The following is a 22867-nucleotide window of genomic DNA, read 5'->3' as shown; positions in this document are numbered from 1 at the left end:
TGTACATTTGCTCTTGTCATGAATGAATGTATTATTAATATAACTCTAACTGGAATTGTATTTTTGTAGGTGATTCACATCTGGCTTTGGGCAGAAACAGCATTTTGCAGTCTCTGTATTGCTGTGCATAGTATCTCACTTTCTAGCAGACTTTTTGGTCGTTTGCTTTTCCTTGACCATAAAAGATATAATTTAGGCTCTTTAAAAATCTTTTTGTAGTTCAGTAAAATAAAAGCAGCAATTTATTAAAGTTAATTGTAATTAAGACGAAAGAGAAATATCTTCCTTAAATCTCAACAACTTGACTAAAGATGTTCTTTTTGTTCCTTTTCAGCTTTTTTCTTTATACATTAAATGTTTTCACATAGTTGAACTATTCTTTGTATACATTTGATAAGTGATTTAGTCAATGTACGGGGAAAAGAAGATGAGGTTGGGATTACTTTAGGCTGTTGTGATTTTTTGAGATTCTCATTATCTCTTAAATTTGAAAAGGAACAGATAAGACTTTCAGATCTTTTATGCTTAGAAACGCTATGCTAAGAATACATTTTTTAAAAGCTGAAAATAGCCCAGTGCATATTGACTAAAGCAAGGTGTTATTTTATACGTTGTGCTATAGAAGCCAGGGTAGTCATGGAGATATTAACACACTGCCACTTGGGTTTAATAGATATTGCAGCCTGTTCATGGTTCTGGTTATGGAAACCACACTGAATACCATAGTTATGAACCTCACTCGTTCATATTTACTTATAAGACTGTCATAGTTGAAGAGCTAGTGTAGGTCACAAACTCATAATAATTGAAGACCCCTTGTAGGATTTTTTCTTTTCTATTCACACTTGCAGATAGTGTTCATGCATGTTCATACAGAACCCAAACATTGTCTCAGTAGGAGAAGTTGGAATCATATATGCAGACTGAAATCATTATTTCTAGTCATGCTTTTAAATATTAGTTTGAAAAATTGCTGTTTTTTTTTTTTTCCTATTAGTATCATTTTAAGATCAACAAGAAAATTAGGAGTTCTCTGGCGGTTCAGTGGTTAGGAGTCTGCACTTCCACTGCAGGGGGCATGGGTTCGATCTCTGGTCGGGGAAACTAAGATCCTGCATGCCATGTGGCGTGGCCTGTCCCCCCAAAAATAAAAAAAAATAAAATCAACAAGAAAGTAAAGAGATTTTTGACAATTGCCTCAACTTTGTAAATCTCAATCAAATTTGTTTAAATTATCAGGGATAGAAAATTCAGATACTTATATTTTTATAGAATTCCTTTAAAAATTGTGCCCAAACTGTAGGACAGCAAGAGTCACTGAAATTACTTATTTACTTGTAAATAAGGAAATGAGGAAAACATTTCTGATTTAATTCAAAAATGATTTTTTTTCCCATTGTGTTTTCATAGTTGAGCTGGTAAGAGTGGGTGGTTATTTCAGTAGGTGTTGGGAATTTTTAAAAGCGTAGATAGTTTCCTAATTACCGCTTTTCTCCCCAAAATGGGTTTGGAACACAGAAAGCAGCAGAAGCAGCAATGAAAATCATGTGATGAAGGTTAAGCCCCCAGGCTGCACCCAGAATGTTTCTTCACTTATGGTACCAAAATGTCAAAAATTTGGAGCAATAATGGAAAACAGTGCAATTGATGAAACAAAGCATACAAACCATGCTTGAATAAGATGGTTTATCCTATACTCAAGTTAGTTTTTTGTTTTGGCAGGAGGGAGGAGTGGTGTAGGGCATCTTTAGGTTTAATAGGAGGAGAATGTGGAAAAAAATGAATTATTTTGGGAGTATTTCTGTTGGTAAACTTGGACACTTTGAAGGACAGAGGCTTTATGTATAGTTTCAGTGTATGATAATAACAGTCATTTATTGAGCATTCCATTATATTCTGAGCCCTGAGCCAGGAACTTTGCATATTTGATATCCCTGAATCTGTATGACAGAGATTATCACTCCTATTGCACGGATGAAGAAACTGAGGCTTGTGGAGATTAACTGACTGACCCAGGTTACACAGCAAGTGACAGCTTGACACACAGCCTCTACTAATCTACTCTAGACTTTTCATTTAATTGTCTTATCCTCATACACTTATCCATATGGTGAATGTTCCTTGGTTTACTAATAAACAAAGGAAGGATGGAGAAAGTGGAATATGATTGTATGTGTATGTCTGTCTGTCTTTTAACTCAACTGTGACTGTGAAACAGAAAAAGGGAGGGAGAATAGGGAAACACGGTATGTGTAAAATTCCTCTCAGGGTGAAGAAATGTGCAGAAGAAATGTGAGGTCAGTCTTTACTAATGCCCAGCACTGGGAAGTACCTTTCGCCACAACTTGGTCGCCACATGGAGAATGAGGGAGAGAATGCAACTATTTGAAGTTGTGGGGTATTTGTAATTCAGGGAACTCCTGTAGTGTTTGGAAGGGGAGATATGTATGGATGGAACCTTTGTGGATAAAAGATGTGAAATCCTTTTTACCCCGTATCCTCCTCCAGGATGCTGCTTCCATATAAGAAACTCATTGTGGGACAAAGCAGACATCCTTCTGCCTCTTTTTAGTATGAAATGCATGCACCCCTTTGCCTCTGCTGCAGGACACCACACTTCTCATACCATCCTTGGATTCTCCTTTTTTTCTGCTGTTCTCTTACCTGCTCTATATGCTGCCAGCTCTAGAAACCATCGTATTGTGTTTAATATTGAATTATTTTGCTTTCTCCTTGGGTAAGAGAAGAGTGGGAGGAGCATAGAAAGCATGGGGGTAGGGAGACCAATGCCTGTGTTGCTTTGCCCAGTTCTTGGACTCCAGCTGTATGTATTTATTAATAATAGCTCACAGTTATTGAATACTTAACTATGTGCCAGGCACTGGGCTAAGGTAATTGTATGCATTAGGTAATTGAATTCTTACAACAGCCCTAAACCTTTGGTACAATTATTTCCATCTTAAAGAAGAGGAAACTAGAGCTTAGAGTTTGTGACTTATGCGGTTGACCATAGCTAGTCACAACAGAGTCCCAAAGGTCCCTTTCACAAATGTAGCTATTAAGAAAGATCTCCATGTTTGTTTTCAGTCTGCTTTCTCAGTAGAAAATAACAGTGACTTGGGAATATTTCTCATTCTCCACTGTAGTGGCTCTCAACGTGGGGGAGGAAGGGAAAGGAGGAGGAGGGTATCGAGGGTATTTTCCCACCCCCGCCCCCAGGGATATTTGGCATTTCTGGTATATTTGATGGTCACAGCAGGGAGGAAGGTGTGCTACCATCGTCTAAGATAGAGGCAGGTGGTCCCGTTACACTTCCTACAGGGCACAGGACAGTCCCCACAATGAAGAATGATTTGGCTTAGAGTGTCCGTAGTGCCATGGTTGAGGACCCCTTCTCTGCAGGGCCCCCCTGGTTCTAGGCCTGGGGATATTTGTGCTTCAGCGAGCACCTGTGCATTGTCATCAGACTCCAGCTCAGTCGGTGCTGGCCCCAAATGTGAGTTATTCGGCCATGTTTGGGGCATAGTACGCAAGACACTGCTAGGTACCGTGTGGATTACACTGCCCTGTAGAAAAGGGAGAAGTGGTCAGACTTCTCATAGAAATTCAGAAAATGGAAGAAACACTTCTGAGTGTGGTGAGGAAAGGATTTGTTGAAGCAGAGGGGGCATGGCACAGGCAAGGGCTTGGATGGATACAAGTTGCGAATTAGGGAAGTATCGATCCCGAGTGGATGGATAAAGAGCACAGTATTCTTTTTAGGGCTGGAGGTACATCTGAGGGACATTTTCAGGCTTCTTTCTTACCCAGTTGAGTGCTCTCTGTTTACTGTGCACTTTAGCAGTCATTAGCTCACTTAATCCTCATGTTAATCTTAGGGAATTGGTACTATCATTAGCACCACCCCTTTTAATGGCTGATGTAACTGAGACTCAGAGAGATTAAATGACTTGCCCAAACGATCACAGCTAGGAAGTGGCAGAGCCCAGTTTGAACCTTCACTAACTCTAGAGACCATGCTCTTAACCAGCTTAGTATGCCAGTAACCAGAGAGTTCTGTCCTGTCCTGTATTGCTCAGCGTCCTCTCTGCCTTCCCCCAAATTCAGCGAAGCCATGGTAGGAGACTGACAAACAGCAGTCTCCATTTGGAGACCTTGAGTCTGGTTGCTGTAGCGGAAGGTGGTAGAGGGGTCAGAGGTGCCGAGGGTGAGTTAACAGAGAACTAAGGTGCGCCTTTTAAAGGAGCAAGGAAAAAATTCTGAGTGACTTGAGCCTCAATATATCTGGCAGGGACGAGGTTGATTGCAGTAGCATTTTGAACTAGTTCGAGGGAAAAAATATACAGAAAGGGAGATTGGTAGGTATAAGGTAACCACCTATTATATTACAGATTTACTTGTGTCAAATGCGTTTCTAAAATCTGGGCCTTTTGTAGTTTATATATCAGATGTAACTCAAACTAGGGAAAATAAAACCATAGAATCAGGCCCTCCTTAAAGCCCAAAGCTTTCTGGCCTGGTAATTTTGTAGGGAAGGACTTGCAAGAAAAACACTCTGAAATATAAAGAAGGAAATGTGATTCTGGTCTTTCCTTTATAGGCACTAAATCAGTACATGAAGAAATAGGACAGGAATCAAAGAAGATTAATTTTCCAAAACCTCACAAACAACCTAGTTCGCAAATAGGGAACAGCAACAATTTTTTTAAAAGTTGAAGATTGGAGGAGGGAGGCGGGAAAGGTGAATTGTCTTCTCGGTGGTTGCTAGGGAGATTGACCTGAAAGCTTTGCAGATGGGAGCCCGAAACTCACTCCTACAAATGTGTGTGTGTGTATCTCTGCTGGATCACTTGTAGTTTCTCAGTAGAGCAAAAAGCAGAAGCCAGAGAACGATTTTGAAGCAGTGAGGTAAGGTTTTGCTCAGCGTGCTTGCACAGATAGCACTCATGCAGCATGCACGCAGACACTCAAGCTGTTTCAATTCCGCTCACAGCAAATGCAATCTGTGTCTCACAAGTTCAGATCACTCTTTAGTTCCTTTCCTTGCAAAGTCCACCGTGCTATTTGATAGATGACCATATGCTTCCCAGGTATTCCTTTCTGAGAAAACTTCAGATTGCACCAGAATTCTCTGAATGTGTCTGATGAAAGATGTGGGAGCTCCCAGCATGTGGCAGCCTTTCAGATCCTACCATATTTACTAATTTATTCTTGTGGTGGTTTTCCTTAATATTGTAATAGGAACATTTTCAAATAGAAAAGTTGAAAGAATTCCACAGGAAAAAGCCTCATCCCCAGATTATATTATTAACACTTTACTATACTTGCGTTACCATATGTCTGTTCATCTCTTCCTTGCTGTATCCATCCAGTAATCTTGTCTTTTGTGCTTTTTATGTCAGTTGCAGATATCAGTGTACTTTCTCCTAAATACTTCAGCTTGTATGTCATTAACTAAAGTTAAGTATTTATATACAGGGTTTTCTTTTTTCCCTTCTGCCATAAAATTTACATGCCACAAAATGTACAAATCTTAAGTGGACTTCTGTGTTTTGACAATGCATACATCTGTGTAACCCAAACCCCTATTAAGTTACAGAACTAGTCTTAGGGTTATTTTTTGGTGTGAATGTGGGAAGATGATTAGAAGATGAGTAAATAGACACATTTTTGTTTTATTTTTCCTTCTTTCAGGGTGTCATTCCTGTTTTGTTTTGTTTTTTTAATTATAACATGAGTTGTATGTCCTTGATAATATCTCATTTTGTAGATTATTTAGGTAGTTTCTTGAGGTCTCAGACCAAAACCTTTGGATAAGGTACGTTTTTCTTTACCTAGGTTTCTCTTACTAAGAATTCTCTTGGATTGCTTTACTGAGTTTCTGGGATTTTCGACCCTTCTAAGATATATTGAGTATTGTTTTAAAAATGACTTTTCCCATGATTGTTACAAACTAAAATTTCTTCTGTGTTTGTGACTAGGCATATGGTGACTGCTTTCCTAAAAATAAGCAAATCTTTCTTTACAGAGTGCTTTGAACATTTAGTCTGACTCCAAAATTATTAAAAATACTTTTTTTTGTGGCATTAGCCCTCCCCGCAAGTGAAGACACTTTGTGAGGAGTAAAGACCGTGTCCATTCCTTTAGACGTCCCTAGTTTTGGGTAACAGTAAAATGCCTGTGAAAGAGTGTAACTAAACTACCCCCTGCTACTTTAAGAGTGTGTTTGGGAATTTCCTGGTGGTCCAGTGGGCCGTGCTTTCCTTGCCAAGGGCCCAGGTTCAATCCTTGGTCAGGGAACTAAGATCCTGTAAGCTGTGCAGTACGGCCAAAAAAAACGAAAAAAAAAAAACAAAACATGCACTTGTTAGAGGAATGCTAGGATGATTGGGTTGTGTTCTTCCAGGGTTATGCTGTGGAAGTCACCGGTAGCGAGGCAGGGGCTCTCCTGAAAGAGGTGGACTTAGTTGATGTGTCCCTCATCCTTCATGGGTGGACCCCCGGGCTCTCAGAGCCTCCCTCTTGGGCAGGATGAGAGAAGTCTGGGGGTGATGGCATATCTTCCCTGGCAGCGGATCTACAGATAACCAGGGACCCCAAGCTGAAGTGAGACAAGTTGTAATTTGTCAATCAAATGATCTGGTTGCATGTTACCTGCTTATTTCTGTTCTGTTATCCTCCAGCTTTTGGTAAAGTCTAATGTGAATGTTCCCATCATTTTTCAGCTATTTCATTGTAAGGGAATAGTTCAATCTATGATTGGCCCGGAGTTGTACGGGAAGCAACATCCGCCTGAGGGCAGAGTGGGTGTAGCAGCCTTAATTAGTGGGAGATCCCCTAAGAGGTTTTAAATTCAAAGGAATAAGACATCAAACAAGATGTTCACTCTACCTTCATTTGAAGATCTCAGTTTAATTTCATCAGGGCTGTCAACCTAACAGATGTCCTTTTATTTAAATAAAGGTACTCAAATCTAGTCATGCAGTCTCCCACCAGACTTCTAAAGAACCAGGACATTTGAGGAACAGTAAGTTCTGACCTTTAATAGCAGCCACTGGCTTAATTCTTCATATTTTCCAAAAACCACACCCGCCTGCTGGAGTAGATAGCTCAGGGAAGTTGGCTGGACTCACTGTGCCTTGGGAGTTTTTAATCCCAGAGCTTCTCCTAATGTTTTCTTCTGCTCTGCCATCTCTCTCACATCCTGTCCTTTTCCATTTATTTCATCCTAAAATTAAAGAATTGTAGTGTGAAGGCCATTATTCCATTGAAGATGCAGCTGGAACCAGTGACTGGCATGGTTTTTATGCCTGGTACAGCTCCCGAACTTCCACCAACACATTCAGTTTTGCCACCCTTTTGAGGCTGTTGACTGTTAGTCCAGGCAAGGTATTGGAGATGGGGAAGCTGAGCCCTGGAGATAGTGGGTAACATCGTAGAGTGAGTGGCACTGGAATCTGCAGGCTGCCCCCTTGGGACGCTTCTCACCACACACTACATTATGCTAATCTTTTGGAATAAGGGAGTAAGGCATTAAAATTAGATAATTAAGAGATAAAAGTGGAGATTTTCCATCTTTCCCCTCTAGGCAAGTAAGCTGGTGAGAGAGAAATTTGGTGTTACTGAAAGACTTGTATATTCCAGAAGAAATTATTTCAGAAGTAATCCTTTAAATGAAACACTCCAAAATGAACTTAAAAATTCATCCTTTGTTTTTCTTGTTTAATAATTCAGGGGTTGACAAACCTTGTCTGTGAAGGGGCAGATGGCAAACATTTTAGGCTTTACTGCTCATGCATTTTTTGCTGCTGCTACTCAACTTTGCAGCTCCTCACCTCTGCTGTTCCAGGACTGCAGCAGCTATAGACAATATGTACAAAAATGGGCAGCGTTCCAATAAATGTTTACAAAAACAGGCAGCTGGGCCAGATTTGGCCCACAGGCCATAGTTTGCCGACCCCTAGTCTAGTCCATTCTTTTGGTTTCGGCTAACTTTATTCAGTGTACGTTTATAAGTTGGGATTAAAGCATTGGTTAATGTTATGTCAAATAGGAATGTTAAAAAAAAATCCCTCCCCCCCTTTGCCATTGGTAGCCTTGTTTTCCTTTAATTTTACTCGCCACTCTGAAATTTCTGGGCTAATCATGTCAGGAAACTAAGGAACAGTTTGGGGTGGGGATGTTCAATTAAATGTTTCTTTTAAATTTACTACTGAACTTTTTCAGTCCTGGGGTTGTGACTGCTGGCTCAGTAAACAGAATGATACATTAGAGGTCTTGAAAAGAGTGTAAAATCATTTGAATTAAGAAGTCAGGCCAGATTCTGCGCAGCAAGGCTTTGTAACGGGGGCTGGTACCTTGTGGGTGCTGGGACAGTGCTCTTTGGGGCGGCGAGGAGGAAAGAGGGTGTGGGAGGAGTGATCAGTTTTGCTTTTGTGATCATCTGTGGCCACAGTTGAGTCCATTTGCATTCTAAACTTTGACATCCCTGCTCTGTTCATTGCCTAAAATTGACAGTTTTTGGGGTGCACCCTATTTGAGATCATTGTTTCAGGCCGAGGAAAGCCCACAGGCCGTATGAGGGGATTGTTGCCAGAAGAAAGATCATTGAGGCCTAGGCCAGCCCAGTGGAGAGGATGACTGCAAAAAGCTGTCATCCCCACAAATAACCCAGAGTTCTTTGGACCCTTCCTATGAGAAATTTGGCATGAGAAATTTGGCGTTGGGGAACGAGGTGAGATGTGTGCAAACACCCCATGGCCAGTGATCCCTTTCTCAACGGGGGTATGGGGGTCCCATCTCCTCTTCCAGACTTCTGCTCATCCTTCAAGCTCAGATGTCACTGCTCTTAATTAAATCATCTAAGGCCCCTCCATTTAGACTTGGTGTTTTTCTCCCCTATTCTTTAGCGCTTGTAACCAACCTCTACAATCACTCTTAGTGGTTCCCCGCTTTTGTATTTCTCCCGCTAGATTGTGGCCTCCTTAATTCTTTTGTCCCTAGGTCTAGCACATAAAAATCAATATTTACTGGAAACAAATAGGTCTTCTGTTACCGTTCTGTGAGGATTAAGATCTTGAGTCGGGCTACCGAAAACCATAGATAGATAAGTGCATTAGTGCTCTTAAATAACTTTAAGTGGCATAAATAATATTTTAAATGCAATTTTGTTTGAAGGAAATATTTTATAATCAGAGGCCTTGTTTAATATGTTATCAGTGTATTGGTAATTTTGAATGTTTGCTTATCATTTCCTTACAATGGATATATTAGCCTCGGCTTTTCAAAGAGAGAGTTAAAAATGAAAATGTTAAAGCATTATAAAGGACATAATCTCTCAAAATCCTGAAGTGTACTTCTTTTCTTTTTTAAATAATTGAGCCCTCAGATTCTCATTTACTAGCATTGAAGAAGGTGGAGGGATGCTTTATTAAGTTTGGTAAGTACCCTTTGTTTTATGCAAGTGAGCTGCCTGTTGGCACTGATGGGGAAAAGATGATCTAGTCTGCGTATAAATGTTCCTGGCTGGGCCAAAATCCAGCCGAGAGAATCCTGACAAGCGTTGGAAGGCTCATAACACTGCTTAGCAGAGGTCAAAATGAAGGGAGACTTCTCCAGAAAAACAATGACTTACTGTTTAGCTTTAAGGCGATGCCAATTATAGTGGGTGGTAGGAGGTGAGCTGGGGTTAGGATGAAAATGAGAATATTTAGAAACATGTCATTGTTGCTTGTTGCCATATAAAATACCAATACATGTTTCCAGCTTTCTTCTCCTATAATAATCTCCCTGTTCTTCCTACTTGAAATGTCTGTGGAATGAAATGGAATAGATAATGAGACTGCCTCTAGTTTTTATGACATTAAGCTTTCTTTCTGTGAAAACAAGTGTGGCATGTGCAGTTAACCAAAAGAAGAGAGAACTGTAAGTCAAGAGGTAAAGGGAAAAAAAAGTGCCGATGGTTCTGTAAAAACACGTATAGGACATTTTCTTACATTACATTTTCATCGTCTGTTTTGTGTAATATGCAAGTAAGATTAACTATCCATGTGGCTTTATTCCATGTGATTGTTAGAGCCTGGAAACTTTTTCAGTCTTAGAAAGTTTCTCTCTTCATATGTGTATCCACAGCAGTCTGTTTAACTAGGTTTAAAATATAATTGGCAGTGATTTCTACTACTTACAGTCGTGTGTTGATTGGGGAATGGAGAATCGTTAAATTTAGTTTTCAGATATCCTCTCCTTTTATGGAATGAGCTTCCTTAAATGGATGGAGGAAGAGCCCTACAATTTTGGGGGGTTTGTTCAGTAACCAAAAAATGTATTGGATCTCTGTGTACCCATTTAAAGAATAAGTGTTTCTGAATATTTTCTTCTTTAGAGCAATAAATTGCATCTTGCCAGTTTCCTTATTATCCCATTGTTCCCCACTGTTCTTATCAATACACAGACATTGCTTTTCCTTTCATTTTCCAAGTGTAAGCCTTTTCCTGTTGCTTTTTGCTGTTGGTTAGCAAGTCTAAAGGCTGAGCATTTGTTCTGGCTGAAGCTGTATTTGGTACTTTGGCCCAGTTTCAAACGGTTCTTCTTATCGTATGTGGTGCAATTGGTTTTCTGGAATGTGTGTTAGAAGTTCAGTCATTGGGAGGGACTCTTCCTTTGGAATGGTAAATCCTGTACAGTTTTCCAAGCTGTTCTATAGAATGTAATTTGTTTAATTTGGTGTGTGTTGGGAATTATCTGGTGCTTAAGCTGCTAAGTGACAAAAAATATCCACTTAGTATGTTTGATCTCTTATGACTGTAGAATTAGTCTCTTCTTTAAAAGAACAAAAAACAAACAAAAACAACAAAAAACTTGCTCCTGAATAATTTGAGAGAAGAGTTGTTTTTTTAAATCCCTTTAGGGACATTTTAGCAGTCTCATGAGACAGACACAAGATGAATTTGGAACTGATTTGTTTTTCTCTTGCTTTCTATATGGTACTTGAAATTTTGATGTATTAGTCATTTAGAGGATTCTGTCCATAACTGCCTAGTTTTTAAAAAATGACTGTCTTTTGAAAATGCTTCTGTTAACTTCAAGTTGTATGATTTTCTTTTAAAAAAAAGGAAAGAAACCACTACTGTCTTTGCATCTGTATGCAGAATTCCATCCATTCAGCCAATATTCATTTAGCTTAATGGGATAGAGCTGGGTACATAGTGAGGCACGGGCGAGAAAAGGTGACTGACCTTCTGCACATTCTTCATGGAGGTGGGGGGGGGGCGCCAGACATAGTTAAACAGATAAATGAACAGACAAGACAATTTTACTGATAAAAAGAGACAAAGCAGGGTGAAGTGCTAGAGAGGTCCTGCTGGGCAGGGAGAGTGGCCATTTAGGTGTGGAACCTGGATGAGGAGCTGATAATTACCGGAGATATTAGTGACAATGTTGTCCTCAGCTCTAGGACCGAGTGTCCAGACAGGGATCAGCAACGCACAGCTCGATCTATTCCAGGCATGGAAAGGCCAGTGTGGCTAGTAGTTGAGGGAAGGGCATGAGGAGGGGAATAGATCTGGGAGGTAGCAGTTGAAAGGAAGTGGGGCTGGAGCCTTCCAGGCCAGGCTTCTGGATTTTAGTCTTGAATGCTAAGGGCAACCTATAGAGGGGGCTTTCAGCAGTGGAAGGAGCCACATAATCTGATTTGCATTTTAAAATTATTTCTCTAGCTCTTGTATTTTCTTTGTTTTTCCCACGATGCATTTATAGCAGCACAGAGAGATTTTTCATTGTGGGAGTTTTGTTGCTGAAGTTTTACTCCTAGAGACAGCTTATTAATATTGTTCTGAATCTTGTTGATTTAAAATTAAATGTGTATTTGCTATAAATGTTACCCAAACTTTTTTTTTTTTTCCTTTGGTGTAGTATGCTTTTATGACTAATTGAAGAATAAAATCTGTAACATTAACTGATAAACATGCGGCGTTAGCTGAGGCAGCTTTCATGGCTGACCTAGGAAAGAATGATGTCAGCTTCCTTCTAGGTTTGAGTCATTTGATGGGTACAACAGTCTGGTAAAATCGGTTTTAGGTATCAGACAGTGAATCATATTTTGTCATCAAATAATAAATAAGACTGGCAGAATTCTGCAGAATTCTGGATTGTTTGCAATTGAGTAATGCCAGAATATAATCGTTTTAGTCAAAGACGTGTATTAAGTAAGCATCACTATTTGCTAAGCTCTCAGGAATAGACCTTGCCCTTAAGGAGCTCACAGTCTAACCAGGGAAATCTGTAGGCACGTATACAGTTCATCTTGTTTTTGTAAATGTAAACATGGGCAGATTGGCAAGAACAGAGGTATCCCAGAGAAAGAAATCATTCACAACAGGAGATGGGAGGTGAGAGTGGAGGTCGAGGCTAGAGGCAGTGATGTTTTGGACGGCTTTGAAAGTCAATTTAGGAGTTCATCAGGGAACTAGCAGAGAGAGGAGGGTTGCGCTTTCTCCCAGTTCCTTGTATTCAGAGGGTTGAGAGGTGAGGGAGTGGGCGGAAAAGGGTTTGTGTCCATGAGGGTTGAAGGGTAAGTGGAAGCCAGGTGGTGAAGGGTTGCTTGGCACACCTACCCCTCAGCTTTAATCCTGTAGGCAGCAGGACACTCGGAAGGCTTATCAAATGGGTGAATAACAAGATCAGATTCATGATTTTTAGAAAGAGGCAGCTTTGTGGAGCAAATAGCCCAGGAGGAGGAGAAGTGAGGAAGCCCACAAAACACTTCATTTGAATTTTGGATGCTTAATTGATTTAATGCCCCAAACATTTTTTTAAAGTTGAGTATGAATTAAATGAGGCAAACATTAAAACAAGCAAACAAAACTTTAAGCTTGCTTGTCTACATTCTTTCCTAGTTTGTGACCGCAGCATTCTTTTAATTTGTGGCTGTAATGATACAGACTTTCACCAGCCTCATTATTTTATAGGTATGTGATGTGGTCCTTCATGGTCAGTTGAGTGTGCAAGAAGAATGGCCTGGGAATGAGGCCAGAGCTCTGGTTGATCCTAGTACAGACCAGACTTGCAGGAAGAGCCAACAGCTCCTACCCGTGTTTCTGATGGGTGCCAAATGGGCACTGCCAACCAGCAGGCCGTCAGAGGCGAGGTGGCTCTGATCATCAGGGGTCTTTATAACTAAAGGGGGAGATGTAAATTACTAGTCAGGGGGCAGATTTATCTCTAGTGATCCTGTTTCCCACTGTGGTGAGTAACTTCTTTGTCCTTTCAGTTAACTGCAGGTGAGTACTGTCAGCATTTTAGGGAACGCTTCTCAGAGACTAAGTTTTCTGGAATTTGTCAGTAACAATAAGATGTTTTCATTTCAAGTAACATTAAAAACACATATTTTATTAACTGCCAGCTATATGCATTGTCAAAATCTTTGAGAGTGGGAGTGATTTCTTCTCCCTGGTGTGGTTTGTGTAATTGTGTCATTGGCATGATGGCCTTCCTCCGTCAGTACTAGTTTTCTGTTTTTTAAAATGTGTTTGGAAGGTACGGGACTTGGGGTACTGCACATGGGAATGCATTAGCTCATTCGTCTCCTTCCCCCTCATCCCACTTTTGTTGGGGCTGTGTATGCCCACCCACACCATTTCCCCCGTGCCCCCTCTAAGACCAAGTAGTGAAAAGACAAGTTCTTGTGCTTTTCCATCTATATAGGGGCAAAAAATGCCCCTCAAAATGTATTTATATGATTAGAAAAATTATTTTTGTTTTTTTATTTTTTGGCCTCGCCACGAGGCTTGAGGGATGGATCTTAGTTCCCCGACCAGGGATTGAACTCAGGCTCTCAGCAGTGAAAGCGGGGAGTCCTAACCACTGGACTGCCAGGGAATTCCCTATGTGATTTATTAAGAAGAACAAAATGGGTTATAGTGAGACTACTCCAATTAAAAAACAGCAGCTGCTAGTGTTTGAACTTTGGAACATAGTCTTCAATGCAGTTTTATGAAGGTGGGTCTATAGTTATTATTTAGCAACGATCTAAGACTGAGTTCAGGGTCCGAAATCAATTTTCAGAGATTCTGATGAGAGTTATTGCCAAAATGAGCAACACCCCAATATTTCTTTACCCCTGATCTTGATACTGTTATATGGATATGAGGCTATTTCTTTTGGTTTTAATTAGAACATTTAACTACACAAATGAATGAATACTTCCTTGTGAAAAGCACATTAAAACAGAATTTTAAAGCAAGAAACTCCCTAAACCACCAAACTACCACCTACTCCCTCCACCCTGATCTGGTGCTCCTTCTTGATAGATTTTTGTAAAGTATATCCTTTCAGACCTTTGCTCCACATTAACATGCCTGCAGAGGACCTGGCAGATTCATTTTGAAAAGTAAATTAGCATGTCTCTCGTTAAAAGTGAAGTGACTCACTTTTTTCCCCCCAACCTTGCCCAGGTAGAGGCTGTTTCAATTTAAAACTCATAGCATGCCTTTAAGGTATATGAAGTATCTTAAAGGTTGATTGAATTTTGCAAAATGGAGTCACAACTCTTCTGGTATTTTAATGAGGCTGAGCATTTTGTGGCAAGCAGAAGTGAGTAGCAGAGAGAGCTGTTAGAGATGATCCTTTAGGAACTCCTCCAGGAAAACAACTGTGACATACTGCTGTTTTGTCATTTCGCTTTGGCTGGTATTTATTTTTTATATCCTATCAGATTTTGTTTTAGGATTAAGTCTCTGATGTTTTCTTTATATTTATTGTGTGTGTTAAGTGGTGGGGCAGGTAATGAAGGTGATATCCTTGAAAGATTTAGCTGAGTGATTTTTATCATGAGAAAGCCGGTTGTGAATTCTTTCATGTGCACAGAGTGGGAGACGAAAACATTTTCCATTCTTTGAAGCAACATTTCTTCTGCCTTCAAACATGGAGCCACTTTGATTTCTCATTTTAAAATGCATTTATGAGTGATACGGTTTAATGACAAAAAAAAGTTGGACATTTTTTCATAAAGCCAATGTGCAAAATGTTCTCTGATCCCCGGATTGTAGGAGTAGAGGACATAGAAACAAAGGCCAGAAGATGGACTTAAAAAGTCAACAGGGGTGGCTTCCAAACTAAAAAAGTCACTTGCACGACGAGTAATCACCCAAGCCTGCTCTCCTTTTGCCTCTGTCACTTTGTGACGTATATCTCTACTCTCTAATCCAGAGTTGCCTATCTTTTGTGAACAGACTTGTGAGTTTTATGTTTTGATCTATCCTTTGTACGTTCAAACCAGAACGGCATAGTGCTGCTAAAACAGTGAAAAGACTCGTTCTTTTCCAGAATTAATGCACCCTGTCGATTTCAGGATTTACCCTGTCCTTCCCGCCAAATGTCTCTTCCATGCCCATGAAAATAAATACACAGGAGAAATTGCACTCTATCCTCCGAGAGAGAATTTAACTTTTAAACTTGAGTCAGTCACATCCATCAGAGGAAGGTCTGTGCGAAGTGACCGGTCAAGGGTGATAAATGGGCAGTCAGCTGTGCACAGCCTGCCCTGTGGGCCGAGTTGCCATGGAAGCGCCTGGTGGCATTCGGGGATCCTGCATGACTAACCTAGATTAGCAGCAGGGCCCTTGGGCTCAGCCTGGGGAAGGTGCTTATAGCCAGATGATAGCAGAGCCAGCACGCCCCCCCGCATCCCAAGCCCAACTTGGGCCTTCCTTCCCCTCCTTCCACATAGGCTCTTTCCTTTTTTGGTGCAGGGGAAAGAGAAAAGGGGGGATCACTCTCACTAATCCTTACAGAGCTGTGATTTCTTCATTTTATCTCAATGTTCTAATGCATGGGCCCATACCGCCAAGGAGAAGCATTTGAAAAGTGGGAGTAAATGTGCCCTGACAGGCCCCAGCATGGGGTTGACCAGACGACTGCATTCAGGGGCTGACTGGGCAGCTCTGAATTCCTCAGGAGTTTCACCACCTCTCTGAAAGCGAGCGCACCCTGGCAGGTTTTAGCTTTCCAAGCTTTGTTCAGGCTCCCGTGCTGCTGATGGAGAGTGGTGGAATTCTGTCAGTGAAAACATCTGTGGCACAGCCCACCTTAGTAATGGCTCGTGAGTCTCACATGTCACCGCTCTCTCTCACCAGGCACTGGAAATTGAAGCCTGTGGTTTCCCCCATCGGTCTTTCTAGTTCACTTAATTAAAAAAAAAAAAAATGTGGTAGAGGAGGTGGTTTGATGTATTTTGCAGAAATCTTTCTGAGGCATCGGTGTTGAAACTTGCAGATGGTGGACAGTAGTATATGATCCAAAAGCAAGAACCTGCCTACTGCAAAGTAAAGTTATTCCCTATCTAAAAATATTTTTGCACACTTTTGGTGGAACTCATGGATGTCTGCTGGGTGGTCTGACTTTGCACCCGCCCCCCCCTCCCCGGGGCGGGGGCACGTCAGCGCGTGGACTTGTTTTTGAATGCAGCCAGCTGCTTCACATCACCATGTGACCTGTCTACCCCTCCCCCCGCCCCCAGGTGGGGACTCCTGGGTTGACCAGAAAGCTGGCACTGAGGCCCTAGGAACATGGCCTAGGTCAGCCAGCCAGAAGTTAATGGGAGTGGAGCCCAGTATCGGGCATATAATGGCTACTTTAGTGCAAGTTTATTTATAGCCTGTTCTTGAAAGAAATTAACGTGAAGAGCCCCTTAGCACATTAGAGATGACTTGTGAATCCAGAGGTTATTTTGGGGTCAGTGACCTTAAATCTGTAAACTTAAAAAAGGCTCTAACATAAGAATTGTAGCACAGTTTTTATAATTTGAAGAGCAACTTCATGCTGTCATGCCCCTCCCCCCCATCATGGCTCCCCCCCCCCGTTAAGAGGGCCCTCTTTTGGGTCCATGGGCAGGGACAGACCTGTATGGATACATTTAAGGGAACATGTGTTTTATGGCTCTGAGATGCTCCGCTGGCAGGGATAATACCTGAATTGTCGATGTGTACCTCTTTGAGACTAAGGGATTATGAGCAGTTATGAGTGACTGTAAATTACCACATTTTAGCATGCTTTCTTTGTTTGCTCTATTTAATATAGCCTGAAAGCTTTACTAGCCACCGAACTGTGACTCAGAACGGAAGCTTTGGTGTCAGGCGGCTTGCACTTGAATTTTCAGGTCTACCATTTAATAGCAAGTTAATCACTGAGCCTTATTTTTTTTCACCTGGGAAACGGGATTAATCATCTCCTTCTCACAGGGTAGTTGTGAATATTAAATAGGAAGCTGATGTGATTTGCCTAAAGCTGTCCTCACTGATTCTCAGGTGCTAAGTGGGAGCCGTCCTTGGCTCTGGTGCTCTCATAATTGCTATTGTTTCTTGGTAAGCCTAAAGCGATCCATACAGCCCCCAAAGACTGTGCTCTCTCTACTCTTCAGAACCACCTAGAAACTTGTTTAACATGCAAATATCAGGTGCCACATCAGATTGAATCAGAAACCCTGGGGGCAGGTCTCTATGATCTGTGTTTGAACAAGTCCTCCAGGTGCTTCGATGCTCACTGAAGTTTGAGAACCTCTTATCTAATGCAAAGAGCCATGTAGAAATCAGTGAAGGAGAACTTGTACAGTAGTCCCTTGGTACCTGCAGGGGACTGGTTCCAGGACTGCTGCTGACATCAAAATCCGTGGATGTTCAAGTCCCTCATATGAAATGGCCTAGTATGGTCCTTCCAAGTCTGTGAGTTCCACATCTCCAGACATGGAGGGTCAACTGTAACTCACTCTCTGTGAACAGTGACAAAGTCTGACAAGCCTGATGTTGGGGTGAGGTTATCCTGTGAGAGCAGGAATGCTTTTTTTCCTTCATACCAGAGGAAAAACTGCCACCTTTAATTAAGAGAAGTGGTTGTCAACTTGTAATTATTCAAAGGTAATTACAGAGTTTACGAATCACGCAGGACATTTACTGCTTCCTAAAGTCCCCTCATTTAAAATTCTTCCATCCGCCCCCTCCTTGCTTGCACCTTGGTTTAAAAACAACAGTGGTGTGTAAGAGGCTGAACAATGGTTTACTCATGCTACTAATTGTGTTAATGTTTTTAAAATGTAAACTTCCCCTGATTTCAAAATGGAACCAAGAAAAAGAAAATGCTCATGAAAAAATTTGCCTGATCCTTTAAGAAACCATTCCTTAAGCCATTGTAAACTTAGTAATAAGTAAAAGCCAAATAAATCAGAAAGCTGCCCAGTATGACTGGCAAAACCCTGTTAGTTGCAAGGAGAAGGTAGACAGCCTAGAAGAATGAGGGCTCACAGCTTACCCTATGTCATCATCCTGGGGCTTGGACTGGTCACTTCCTGTTTCTTCTGCCGCCTTCTGCCCTGCCCAGGGGCCTTGGTGAGTGAGACCCAGGAGGGAGTTGCCCAGCAGACAGTGTGGGTGAGAGTGAGTTTCTCTCACCAAGTTTAGGCCTCATAAAACTCATCCTACCAGTGACACTTGTGATATCTTTTCCTCACCTCACTATTTTTGGGTTTCTCAGTTGAAGGGTGATGGTGAATAAGAAAAAAAATACACTCAAAGCTCATCTCAGAATTGGTATAATATTACATATGTCTGCCAGTGAAATCTGGCTGTGGCTTTTAAACTTTTTTTTTTTTTTTAAACTAATGAAGTCAGACCTTTAATTAAGCAGAATCCTTAATTTAGTAGAATTCCCTCCCGGTAGGAGGCCTGTGCCTCAATTTTTGAATCCCAAAGCAGTAAGCCAGTGTTTGGAGTTTTGTAAAATTGGGTTCTTCTCATTATTTTTGTAGCAGCTTTGATTATTTTGGAATAAAAATCTAGAAGTGTGCTAAAGCCTAACTGATGCTGAGATAAGGCTGAGCTGATCGATTTAGAAATACTTCAGTAATTTTAAAACCACTGTAGCTTTTCTTAAATGTATGTGCAGTTGACAGGAAAATTAAGCAAGGACCCCGAGCAGCCTGATAGTTGAGGTGCTCTGTTACACACGCTCGCTTTTCAGTTTGGGACTGAGAATTTTGCCATTTGGGGTGCCCTTTCTGAGGCAAAGGTAGCGATTACTTAGAAGTGGGCAGAGCTCTGTCTCTTAAAGCAGAGCCATAGGCCAGGAACATTCAACAAGCAGTCAAGCTATAGAAACTCCACTGACATAACCAGCAGAAACAGACAAGGGAGAACTCCCTTTGTGGTGAGACTAGCAGAGCAGACACCCTTGCAAAGCAGCTTCCCCTTCTATGTGCACCCTGTGTGGGCTGTCTGTACCAGGTAGCTTTGGAAAAGAGAAGCTTGGGAGTTCAAGTTGCTTAGAGGACAGTTGCATGCCCTACCCCTCCCTGCAAACAAAGTGGCTGTGAAGCAAGTTTGAAGGAAAAATTTATTTCCTGATCAACCCTCTTTTTTGGCTCCCATGGTCGGATGTTAATGGTACACATTGTGTGTGTGTGTGTGTTTTGAGCCAACAAGAATTACCAAAATTGGGGCTTCCCTGGTGGCGCAGTGGTTAAGAGTCCACCTGCCAATGCAGGGGACGCGTGTTCGAGCCCTGGTCCACGAAGATCAGACATGCCGCGGAGCAACTAAGCCCGTGCGCCACAACTACTGAGCCTGCGCTCTAGAGCCTGTGAGCGACAACTACTGAAGCCCATGCACCTAGAGCCCGTACTCCACAACGAGAGAAGCCACCGCGATGAGAAGCCCGCACACAGCAACAAAAGAGTAGCCCCCGCTCCCCGCAACTAGAGAAAGCCCGCGCGCAGAACGAAGACCCAATGCAGCCAAAAATAAATAAATTAAAAAAAAAATTACCAAAATCATAAAACAATTGAAAGGAATTCTTGAGTGATCAACAGGTCCATTGTGCTACTTGTCAACCAGAAATAAGTCTGTCTGAAATGTGTGAGATTCAGACTTCTTAAAGAAGACTCCATAAGCCAGTTTCTGTTTTAGTTTTTCCTCAGTGTTTTTAGTATGTTGACTAACATAAATGTTCACTTTGCTGTTCTCTTAAAATCTGATATCAAGATACCCATCATCTAGGAAAAGTTTTTGCTACGCTGATCTAAGCAGATAATTCTTTACTACATCCCGGTGAATTCAACAGGGTAGCTTAGCCTCCTGCACACCCCCCACCCCCCACCCCTGCCTGTGCCCTCCCGCTTCCCCCAACCTGTAGATTGAAGGGCTATGGAAATAGCAGACACTCATTTTTTAGATGATTATAATTTTTTAAAAACTGTTTTTGCACGCCGTGTCTTTCAGTTAAACTTAAAAATTACAAGTAATATACTGTAAGCATAGTGGCTATTTTTAAATTAAAAAACATTTAATGTTTAGCTTCTATGCAAAGTACCATGCTTGAGCACCAGGAGGCAGAAAAATATGAGAGGTTCTATTATGATGGGCTTGACATTCAAGGTGAAAGGAGAGAAGGGGAGAGAACCAATCAGTATATTAAGTCAGGTGGATTTGAGAAAGCCTTTAGAGTGGGTGAAATTGGAATCACTCCCGATTTTCGCTGGTAGCTGAAAATTGGGTAAAGGAGTATGTGGTTGAGAGAGACGGAGAGGAAATTCGTGTCATTAGAGTGAAAGCATCGAAGTCCAGGATATCACTGAGAAGCAGGGAGTGGTCTGGAGTGACTGAAATACAGAGGTGGTTTGAGGGAATTTTGTAGGTAAACTGGTCCTGGAAGAACGGTTATCTTTCAGGAAAAGGGGGTTCTGGGGTGGGGGTGGATTAGAGCAAGAGGCTGCCCTTTACCGGGTGTGTCTGGGGAATGGACATGACTGACTGTTAGGTAGAATGCATATGGTAGGCCTGCAGGGAGACAGCAAGGTAATTTCTAGGGTAGGTCTGTGCTAGATTATGGGGGAATTTTAATGCCAAAGCAAGGGTTCAGAGTTTATTCTGCAGTAGCAAAGAGCCATCGAACGCTGGTTATTTTAAAATATGGATGGTGACATGAGAACCAGAGCCTTAGATCGGATTTCTCTCCTTGAGAAGGCTAAATTAGAGGGACAAGATGTGGAGGCAGGGAGACCAGTAAGTAGGCTCTTGTCAGAGGAAGTCAGAGAAGTCCTGAGAGGGCCTAGGTGCCGGGAAAGGGGTGGGGGAGGGTGTCTGACATCAGGGCTAGAATTTCTAAGGTACATTAGAGCCTTGGAGAAACAGTTGAATATTTTCCGATTTATTCAAATAATGTTGGGGGGAAAGATTCAGTAGATACTCTAAAGCAAGTCTATGAGGACAAAAGTCTTAATAGTTCTTATTTTCATTGTTCTTACATATCACATGTCGGGGTTGGGAGGGCGTGGCCCGAGTTGCTGACCTAAGGTAAGCCCACTTTTGGTTTGCATTCTAAAACTGCACTCTTTTGGGTTTCCAACTTCGTGATTTGTTTGCCAGTAGATGCATTTTTAACCCCTTTGGTGCCGGGGCTGATGATTTAGGATACATTTTTATGTGGTTTAAACAGTGCAATCAGATTATAGTTTTTCAGTAGGTAGAGCTGACATCTAAAATTGGATTTTCCCATCCTTGACATTTGAAATGAGAAATAAAAGTTATCTTTTCAGGTTTACATGCCGAGATTCTTCCAGTAGAGTAGGCTGAGAATAAAGTAAATGCTGTTTTGGGTGCCTGGTAATCTTTTAATTATGAAATAAGCCTTTGGATTTTAATCTTCCAAAATATAAAATACTGATCCAGGAAAACAGCCTTTTTAAAGTTCACATCCTGCTGACTCCTTCAGATGAAAAGCGTCCACCTCTACCCTGTATTTTGCAAGGCGAAAGTAAAAATATCATTAATCTTGTCTCAGTCCCACCACTGACTATAAAAGACTCTTCCATTTGGAGTCAGTCCTGAGCCATGAAGCCAGTAGCCCAGAGTGAACTCTTAGTTTTCCGGAACCAGGACCCGAAGCTGGAGGGTCACGGCCAGCTGACTGAGGCCTTAATCTAGGAGTGGGATGAGTGACTTGGGCTTTCTTTAAACCAGCTCCCTTGTCGTCGAGGCTTCTTGAGCTGTCCTTGCCTCCCTCACACACGTACATATGCACAGCAAAGCTTGGATACTGATAAACTTTGTTTTTGTTCTTTTGTGGCATCTGAAGCAGCTTGTACAATGAAGACAGAAACCTGCTTCGAATTAGAGAGAAGGAAAGACGCAACCAGGAAGCTCACCAAGAGAAAGAGGCATTTTCTGAAAAGATTCCCCTTTTTGGAGAGCCCTACAAGGTAATTTTTTTCTTTTTTTTTTTAATATTTATTTATTTTATTTATTTTTGGCTACATTGGGTCTTCGTTGCTGCGCGGGCTTTCTCTAGTTGCTGCGAGCGGGGGCTACTCTTCGTTGCGGTGCGCGGGCTTCTCATTGCGGTGGCTTGTCTTGTTGCGGAACATGGGCTCTAGGCACGCAGGCTTCAGTAGTTGCGGCACGCGGGCTCAGTAGTTGTGGCGTGCGGGCTCTAGAGCGCAGGCTCAGTAGTTGTAGCGCACGGGCTTAGTTGCTTCCGCAGCATGTGGGATCTTCCCGGACCATGGCTGGAACCCGTGTCCCCTGCACTGGGAGGTGGATTCTTAACCACAGCACCACCAGGGAAGTCCTACAAGGTAATTTCTTGAATATGAGAAAGTCTGATTTATCACCATATTTGACTTTATGATGAAAGTGAGTTTGAACAAGGGTCACACTTGTGAAAATAAGACAACTTATCCTAGAGATCGTTTTTGAAAACAAAATATGAAAATCTTCTGAACCTCGGTAGTCAAAATTACTAAAGTTTGTGGTTTTCTTTTGTAATGTTCGTCTCCTGTATTTAGTAATATTTGTCCATGGCAGGCTTCTCAGCAGGGGAATTGAGT

At 41.7% G+C, this 22867-nt stretch overlaps 1 protein-coding gene across 8 annotated transcripts in view; it reads left to right on the top strand.

The window, feature by feature from the left end:
* AFF1 (ALF transcription elongation factor 1) overlaps window positions 1–22867 on the top strand; it is a 205323-nt gene that overhangs the window by 91270 nt on the left and 91186 nt on the right. For 6 of the 8 annotated variants that reach the window (XM_059922672.1, XM_059922666.1, XM_059922671.1 and 3 more), the window contains one exon: window positions 22117–22240. In XM_059922672.1, the coding sequence (XP_059778655.1) occupies window positions 22117–22240 (124 nt within the window). The remainder of the gene's footprint in view (window positions 1–22116; window positions 22241–22867) is intronic. The other 2 variants (XM_059922667.1, XM_059922670.1) reach the window with 1 other exon arrangement.

The sequence above is a fragment of the Balaenoptera ricei genome, chromosome 5 (genome assembly GCF_028023285.1).
Source record: "Balaenoptera ricei isolate mBalRic1 chromosome 5, mBalRic1.hap2, whole genome shotgun sequence".
NCBI lineage: Eukaryota > Metazoa > Chordata > Mammalia > Artiodactyla > Balaenopteridae > Balaenoptera > Balaenoptera ricei.
The sequence above is the reverse complement of the archived record's forward strand: the minus strand, read 5'-3'. Positions and strand labels throughout refer to the sequence as shown.